General features: G+C 21.2%; 3 protein-coding genes across 3 annotated transcripts; all 3 read right to left on the bottom strand.

The window, feature by feature from the left end:
• Positions 1-32: 32 nt before the first annotated feature.
• PBANKA_0722961 (BIR protein) lies at positions 33-581 on the bottom strand (the record flags this gene model as incomplete). The annotated part of the gene is made up of 2 exons (XM_034564143.1): positions 33-458; positions 567-581. Coding segments are annotated over 2 exons (441 nt in total), but the record flags the coding sequence as incomplete, so codon positions are not given.
• Positions 582-3,744: 3,163 nt separating this feature from the next.
• Positions 3,745-4,655, bottom strand: PBANKA_0722941 (fam-b protein; the record flags this gene model as incomplete). The annotated part of the gene is made up of 2 exons (XM_034564142.1): positions 3,745-4,413; positions 4,587-4,655. The coding sequence occupies 2 exons, from the start codon at positions 4,653-4,655 to the stop codon at positions 3,745-3,747; spliced, it is 738 nt and encodes a 245-aa protein (XP_034420968.1).
• Positions 4,656-6,146: 1,491 nt separating this feature from the next.
• Positions 6,147-8,254, bottom strand: PBANKA_0722921 (BIR protein; the record flags this gene model as incomplete). Its single annotated transcript, XM_034564140.1, has 3 exons — positions 6,147-6,569; positions 6,657-8,099; positions 8,228-8,254. The coding sequence occupies 3 exons, from the start codon at positions 8,252-8,254 to the stop codon at positions 6,147-6,149; spliced, it is 1,893 nt and encodes a 630-aa protein (XP_034420967.1).
• Between the last annotated feature and the right edge of the window lie 1,523 nt (positions 8,255-9,777).

The raw sequence follows: 9,777 nt of genomic DNA, 5'->3' as shown, positions 1-9,777 counted from the left end.
CATAATAATTTGAATGCATCATAAAATTTAGACAGATCTTCAATATCAATATTGAACAAATCTTTTTGTTTATCTATGATTTCCTTAAGATTTGCACAAATACTGGAATCATTTATAAATTTACTATATTTACCACTATTTTTTACATGTTTAGTATAAAAATCGTTTATTGTGGTGGTATTGTGCTCTGAATTTTGCTTTAATTGGTAACTTAACCATGAAATAATATATAGAAAAAATGCATTTGTATTATTTTCATTATAATCATCTGTATCTTTGGATATAGTAAAATATTGTTCAAGTAACCATAAAAATCCAATTGTAATTTTTTCGAGATCAGTATTGCAGTTTTCACTAGGGCAGTACTTATTGAAATTTGTAATTTGTTTAAATTCAAAATTTGCGGTTCCGCCTAATTCAGCAGGTAAATAATACCTCAAAAAATCAAATTTTAAACACTAAGAAACCATTTAAAAAAAAATGGTAAAAATATGTATTAAGAAAATGTTTTTAAAATAAAGCTTAATGAAGTTTATAGGAAATATAATATAAAAAAATGTACATACTAGAGTATCATTCATTATGATGGAATATATTTTATAATCTCTATGTTAAGGGGGATTCATGTTATATATATACTAAAATAGGTAATACAATTATTTATCCCTATATACAACAATTATTTGTAGATAAAAATATTTTTATTATTATTAATTTCAATTTAAAATTAATATGGAATAATAATATAATATTTTACTATAAGAATATTATATTTTTTTTATGGTAGTTAAATTTCCTTGTTTTTGGGGGGTTTAATACATTTATTATATGTATATATAATACAATTTTGCATAAATTGTTATCCTCAATAACACTCTTATGAGCATTATTATAAAACTTAAAGTAACATTGTAATGAAATTAGGATATATCTTCTTATACATATGCTTTAATATAGAAAATATACGTTATATCTTTTGTTTTAATAAATGATGCTCCAAAAATAATATATTGAAAAAATCGAAACAATTAAGAAATATATTATTACTATAATCCTTAAAAGTATATAAATGGTTATTTTTTAAAATATATTAAATACTTATATACTTGCTTCTTATAATATATAATATAGACTTTTCTAAATTTGTAACATTTATAAAATAAGTTGCATTGTTCCCTTTTTTAATTTATATGCATAATTTTAATATTATTTTTATTTAATATAGATAAATTCATAATATATTTTAATAAGTTCGATAACATTATTTTTATTCCTACATATTTAATTTAAAATTATTCTTTATTGAGTGATTTTATAATATATTTTGCACATATTTTCCACGGTTTAAAACGAAAATTAGCGCTGAAATCGTATTTATTATGTTATTTATAAGCTTAAATAAACCTTTGAATGCAAATAGTTTTTAAAATAATAATAATTATTAGATATTAAATATTAAAAAATTAATAAGTATTGATGCAAATTTTAAAATATAATAGAAAACCATGCGTAATTAAATTGTTATATTTACATTTTAGATAGGGTATATAAGGGAATTATACTTTTTTAAGACAATGATATAGCTATATAACATTTATTTATTCTACATAGTTTAATTATATTTTATATTTTCTACCATTAAAACTTTCAATGCATGTATATATTAAAATTAATCATTAAAAATAACTTAGAACTATTATTTTTCTAAATATATAGTTTGCTTTTATATTTTATAATAAACTATATTTGGTTTTATGATGAAAAACTATATTTTTAAGAAGACTATAATTATTAATATTATTTTCTTGGTAGTGTTAATTCTAATATTATCGCATTAATGCATACTTAAATAAATGTTATAATATTTCATTTTATCATATATCCATACAATTTTAATATGATTATAAGTTTAATAATATATATAATTAATATATATCAACGTATTCGAATCAGATGAACTTAATGGTTTGTTCGTATTTAATACGTTTATATATTTTTATTACTATTATTATTGCTACTGCTATATCACTGTATAGTACAATGCGATAATTAATGCAGTCAATAGGGATACTTTAAACCAATTAGTAATTTACTTGTTTCATTGTTTTAAAGTATAACATTTTAGAACATATATATTATTTTGTAATAACAATATATTTAAATTATATATTTGTGATTTTATATATATATAATAACCTAATAAAAATATTATTAGTTAAAATTAATCATTACATACTTTTTCTATATAATTTGCATTAATATATAATTCTATATGTTCCCAAATTTTAACATATTTCAGTTTTAGTCATCGATACAATATTATATATATTAGAAAAATAACGTTAATTTTATATACCAGGTTGTTTATAAGTATTATAGCAAAATATAGCATTAAATTTTATTTATATATTTATTTTTTAACTGTTTTAAAATATAATTTATTTATAACTCAAAATTATAATGTTTAAAAATTAATAATGATTAATCTAATATTATACCTTCATAATAAATAATATAAAACTATTTCTATAATTTTAATTTAAAACCTTACCATAAAATTATACTATATATAATCGAAAGTTAAAAGGATACTATGCCTATATCTATATTGTAATTTTTTATTAATATGTATATTTTTATTGTATTATTTAAAACGATTGATGCACAAAACATCTTTTATAGATATCGTTGTGTTGTCGAACCTCGATTGATGTTTTATGAATCTATATTTTATGACTACCTATTCTATATTGGTAATATGTTTAATTAATCTTAAAAACACATTTTAACCTGAATGTATTTATAATGTAGATGAATACTCAAAATGAATTTTATTATAATTAATACCCAACTTCATACATAATAATAATATTGTACTGTTCGATTATCAAAATACAATTTAAATTAAAACAAATAATAAGTTTTACTAAATAAAATGTTTCATCAAATAAAGACATATATTATGATATGCATAATTCAATATAACTATGTATTAACAAGTTTTATGTAATAAATAATTATGATACAGATAATATGAATTCATATATAGTCAATATATATATATTAATATATTCAATATCCTGTTTTAATCATATTAAATCAATATTACACTTTATGGAAAAAATGTTATGCAACTCATTTCGTATTAATGGATATGCTCCTTTGGGTGGTACATATTTGGACTTAATTTTGAAATTAAACATACGAGTATAGTATATATATATTTAATCACCATTTATAGACAAATAAATATGATCAAATTATAAACAAATTAATAAAAATATAACTCTAACTCAAAGAATAGATTCCATAGAGTAAAACTATAACCCACACTGCAGGATCATGATCCAAAATACGAGTTCTCCAAAACGCAACTCTAAACCTAAATCTGAACCATTAATATAGCTTATAATTTTATTAATAAGTGTGCTTAAATTAGTTTATTTAAAATAATTACAAATACTAGCTAAAAATGAGTAAATTCGAAATCCATTAATACATAATATATATGTATGGAAATAAAAACATATGAATTTTTGGAAAACAGTAATCACAGACGAATTAATTATATGACATGATTATATATCAAATTAAAATATATAATAATATAACAAGCAATTAAATTATATTTAATTATTATATAAAATGTAAAAAATATAACTTTTATGCCATAAAATATTAAGTATATTATTTCTAGTCATTTAAGCATGTATAATAAAGCATAATAATAAAAAGTGGTTATTTTTATATTTTTTTTAATTTAAAGGAACATTTAATAATTCTCCACTGGAAAAAAAATATGGAAACTCCAGACGGTATGAGTAATATAAATAAGCTCGGAAACCCTGTTATTAATACTGAAACAGCAACTGCTAAAAATGTCAAAGACGACAGGAAGAATCTGATTAATTCTTTTTTAATTTTTTTAGTCAATTTTGATTTCATATAGCAATTACTTGATGCAATTTTATTATTTTCATTATTTTCCAATTGGTTAAAGTCTTCATGCTCTGATACAGAACTATTTTCATCTTTTTTTATTATTATTTTATCATCTATCGAATGTATTGCTAATTCACCATTCCTTTTATTATCAATCTCTCTTTTTACTTCTTCTAATTCTGTTCGAAGGTCATCAATTATTTTTTTTGTCTTACTATCTACATTTTTTAAATCAAGTGATGTGCTACTTCCTTTATGCTTCTTTATATGTGAATCTATAATATTTCGAAGGTGTTCTATTTCTTTGTTACCTTCAACACAATCACCAAGTTGACTTGCAAGACTCAAAGTTGATTGATAAAATTCATTTAAATCAAATTCGTTATCTGCATATGCTAATATCCTATTATTTCTAAAGTTCACTACATTCCGTCCAAGGTATATCCCTCTATCGTTTACAAAGTATAGTTCCTGAAAAGAAATGAGATATTAACACATATATAACCAATTTTAATTGTTGGTTTAACTTAACACACGTGTTTTACCAATACATGAAACAATAATATAAGATAATGTGAAACAAATAGATACGAAAACTATAGTGAAATTTTATTAATAATAAAAGAAAATAAAGTGTAACTTACATTTTTGGCATATTCAAAAGAACAAATAACAATTGAAAAAAGAACATATTTTAAAATACTGACTCTCATTTTTACCTTTATTTATTAAATAAATGAGCTAATATATGTAGTTTGAGATAATGTTGATAACTTGATATTTATTCCCAAAATATTAATGTTTACTATAGTTTTTTGTTCTAAAATTTATAAATAAATTATATATCTATAAAAAACAAATTTTATTTCATTTGTTAATTTCTTGCATATTCAATAGAATTAATTGTGTAACCGTTGTAATAAACTTCGTTTTATTCATTAAAAGTATTTATGGATATAAATATTATATTTTTCATTTTCAAATATTTTTTTCTAAAAAATACATAATTTTTAATATTTTAATTATAACAAAATATATGCACATAATAATTTTCCCTAAAATTTATTTTTAGAAAATTTGTTATAAAATAAACTTTTAATATAATTTGTAACACTTTGGTATATTTACTGATGGGGTTTTAATATTTTGTAAATTTATATATTTTCTATTATCATTTACATACGACCAAATAATAAATATCAATTAATATAATATATGATATTAGGTGCATATATATATGTTCTATATGAATAAATACAAACATATAATGAGCACATTAATAAAGTATCTTTGTTATTTACATTTAAATGATTTTTAATTTATTATATTTTATTGTTATATTTCTCCAATTTTAAATATTAATTAATAATATTTCACATTTTATTTACCATTTGTTTGTAAAAATATTTTTTTTCATAAATTGATGTGCACTAATTTTATTTATAAATATATCTATGAATATAAGCATCAATTGTACTATTCCTATTATAATCATATAAAATATTCAAATTTTCAAGTATACCTTGTATAAATCACAACGAATAATACATGTAAAACCAGAAAATGCAGTACATTTGATAAGAAACGCTTTATTTCTCGATTCATTAAACATATATCATAGTACCTTTAATAGTTAAACATTATATTGCCTTATTTTTATAAATACTATTTAAATAAAACATAAATATAGCACATTAATTATCATAGTACATTTACTCATATAGAAAATGCATTATTGTAAAAGCTTTATATATATAAACATATATTTTATATATTTTTTTCAGACCGTAATATTAGAAAATTTATTTTCATGAATGGAATTTATTTATTTTTTTCATTTTTCTTATAAACCAAATAATTTTCATTAAAAATTAATTATCTCCAAATAGGACATATCTTAATTATATCAATTCATGTCGTCTGAATAATTTATTAATGATTTATTTCCTCTTTTTTATTTTTTTTCGTTACTAAATAATTTTATAAACTAATATATTTTTAGAGTTATAGAAAAGGAAATTATAATTGAAATCACATGAATCGATCATAAGACACTGTTTTATATAGATTAATAAAATACACATATTATAATATTACACAAAATACACTTTTGAATTGTTTATATAAGCCAAATTACTTATATTGAAATTTAAAGTCAGATTCAAAGAATATGAACATAAAACAAAAACTATTAATTATATTTATTATTCTAAAGAATCGCATTTTCTTCTATAAACATAAAAAATAAACACCAAATACAAAATAATAAATGGTACAGGCTTGGCCTCCATAAGTTTATATATATTTAATAATGGATATTTTTCCCAATAAATGGAATTTATAAACTGCTTAGTCTGCTTTTTTTGAGTAGATGAATTTTTAAGCTTTTTGTCCTGTTTTTTTTGAGTAGATGAATTTGTAACCTTTTCATCCTGATTTTTTTTAGATAAATTTGTAACCTTTTTATCCTGCTTTTTTTTAGATAAATTTATAATTATTTGCACTTTGTTTTTTCGATCAGTTGGGTTTATAACTCTTTTTGTCGCTTCATTTACACCAAATATATTTATAACCTTTTTCATGTTTTTTTTTTTCTTCAATTCCTTTCTCCATTTAAATGGAAAATACTAACATAAAATTATGGAAAATATATAATATTTATAGTGAAGAAATATTTTAAAAATTGTATACTTCACAGTTTTCTTTTTATTTACCTTGTACATAATGGCTAAAGCAATGGGTATTAAAAGCATTATAATTGAAATTCCAATTGGTTTGTATTTTTTGAGTATATTAACATCTATTCCTGTTGTTCCATTTTCTTTTACTTCGATTACTGAACTTTCCGATGTAATCACTGATTTTGGCACTTGTGCTTGAGGTTTTTCTTGATCCGTTTGATCAGAATTTGTTTTTACAGTTGGGCCCTGAGACGATTCTGATGTTTTAGTTTGTTTCGTAGAACTTGATGATGATGAAGCTTGGAGTGTATGTTTTTGAGGTGATGATGAGTCATCAGATGAGGGTGATTCATCCCCTGCGCCGTCTAATTCCTGCCTTTTATTGCCTGAACTACCAGATATTTCTACCTTTTTAGAGCTGGAGCTTATACTCCCAATAATTTCATTAAAAAAATTAGTAGATTTACTGAAACCATTTTTTATAATATTTAAAGTTTTATTATATACATCAGGGATTCCTTTAGAGATATTTATAATTTGTTCCTTATATGTTTCAACAAAATTGAAAGTGCTATTTAATACGCTCGTATAAACGAATTGACCAATATAAAAAGTTATTCCTGGTGTACTTTTAGTTTCTTTTTCTCCTGGAACACTATCTGTGGCACCTTGTCCATTTCTTGATTCTTCTTGATTTCTTTGATTATCATCTGTTCCGTCATCTATATCTACTTTCCCATCATCCAATCCATCTCCTATACCCTTATCATTCTCTGTTTTTTGTTTTTTTTGTTTACATAAATCCTTACAAGTTTCTGTTTCATTGATTTCAGGAAGTTTACCTTCTAGATCTTTATTTTCTTCTTTAAAATTATCATATTCACTTTTTAAAGTAGACAGCACATCACAATATGATTCGCAATTTTGAACCTTAGAGGCGTTCGTAACATAATTTTTATATGTTTCAGCAAAATTATTAGCATATCCTAAATATGCTTCTGGGTTTGATCTATCTTGGTTATATTTAGTAATTAGAGTACATAATTCATTAAGTAATTTATATAGATTACACATATGGTAATTACTAAAATTCATTGATTTTTTTTTTTTATTTACTTTATTACGAAATTGATTATACCAAGAGGGATTATTTCTTTCAAGAATGTCATAAATAGCATCTGTACTAACATACATATCAGAATTAATTATATTACTTTTAGAACTTAACCATAAAATAGCATATTCAATATATTTGTCTTTTTCATTTTCAGGACACTCCTCATTAAGAGCCTCGAGCATCGTTAACAACCATGTAAACCCAGCACTAATTTTTTCACCATTTGTCACACATTGTCCCTTTTGACCCTCTTTCTTGGTAGGGCAAAAAGCAGTGTATAATACATCATCCGAACATTCATTTCCTGTAGATAATTTGTCGATGGTTAAACATTCGTCAATCTTTTCAATTGTGCCACACTACGAAAATATTATAAAAATTAATAAAAAATATATTAATGAAATCTTATTGAAATTTAAGTTAATTTATAAACAGTGCTAAAACAATAAAATAAAAGAAAATTCATTTTATTAAAAAATGTATATACCACATCAACCAGTATGCTGGATCCCATTTTTAATCGGGAGATAATTTGTCATCATATTATTTTTATGTAATATATGTATTGAGACAAAGTAGGTTGTTAATTAATTGAGATTTATATATAATTAATATATGTAGTTAAAGACATTCTTATTAGTTTGAATGCTTGAATTAGCATGGAATAATAATAGTATTAAACAGGTATTCGATTTTTGTTTATAACAATTGCTAATTGCCTTAAGTGGCTATTTGTTTAATATTTTTATCATATCTATGTATAATATATTTTATGCATAATATAATTTTTTAAAATAATATTATGAATAACCCGATTACACAAATTCATGGAATGCCATAACAAAAATAGATGGAATTTGCTTTATATAATAACACATTTATATTATAGGTTTACACATGAAAATAAAATTATATTCACTACTTTTTTAATAAATGAGTTTCAAAACTTATGTTACTATAAATACATAAATAATAAGAAATATGTATTACTATGGTTGTTAAAAATGGATTTGGATCTCATTATGTAATGCCATATATTGATATACGCTATTATTCAATGAGAAATATTACACCTTTTTATATTATTGCCAATAAATGAAGACATTTTTTTGTTTAAATTATAATATTTAATAAATAAATTAATATTATTTTTTCTAATTAAATGATATACTTTGTGCATTTGCATTTAATCAATATGTAAATGATCCATTTTAAAATGTGTAATAACTTTGTTTATATATTAACACTTTATATATAAATAAAATTAATGAATAGTTTTGAGTGCATATCTTATTTAATTTTTAAAATTAAAAAACATAATGTACAAATTGGTTTAATTGAACTGTTACAATTAAAATATATCATGAACATAAATTTGTTTGGGGATAGCAATTAGTATATATAAAATGTGTATTTTATTTTCATTCTTATTATTTAGTATATAAATGATTAAAAAATATTTTTTAAGCATTAAAGCAAATAAATATAATTGTTTTCATACAATTTAATCTAAATATATTAACTTTAATTTTAAAATTTTATTCATACTTTGGTTGGAATAATGTATTAATCTGAGAACCAATATAACATGGGTTACCATTTTAACCACACATTTATACTTATAACCTAAATATATATTATGTATTGTATATTTTATAATAAAACGTATTTATTTTTAGATATAAAAAACTATTAAGGAGAATTATATAATAATCAATAAAATTTGTATTCTCTTCCTCTATATGTTTCTATATATTTAATAATTCCATTTTCTATTCGACTCAATTTATAACTTTTTTCATGTTTTTTCCTTACTACCACATCTTCCCCAATTTATAAATATTAACATAAGCACTAACATAAAAATCACCAAAATATATAATACTTTCCAGTGGAAAAATATTTTTAAAATGTTATACTAATTCTTAAAATAATGGGTATTAAAATAAATGTCTTTAACGTAGCTTACTTTCTTTAAATATACTTCCTCCAAATAGTACTTTATACTTCAATTCGATTCCTATATCACTTCATTTA

Source organism: Plasmodium berghei, assembly GCF_900002375.2.
Source record: "Plasmodium berghei ANKA genome assembly, chromosome: 7".
Classification (NCBI taxonomy): domain Eukaryota; phylum Apicomplexa; class Aconoidasida; order Haemosporida; family Plasmodiidae; genus Plasmodium; species Plasmodium berghei.
This window is presented reverse-complemented; position numbering and strand designations above follow the sequence as displayed.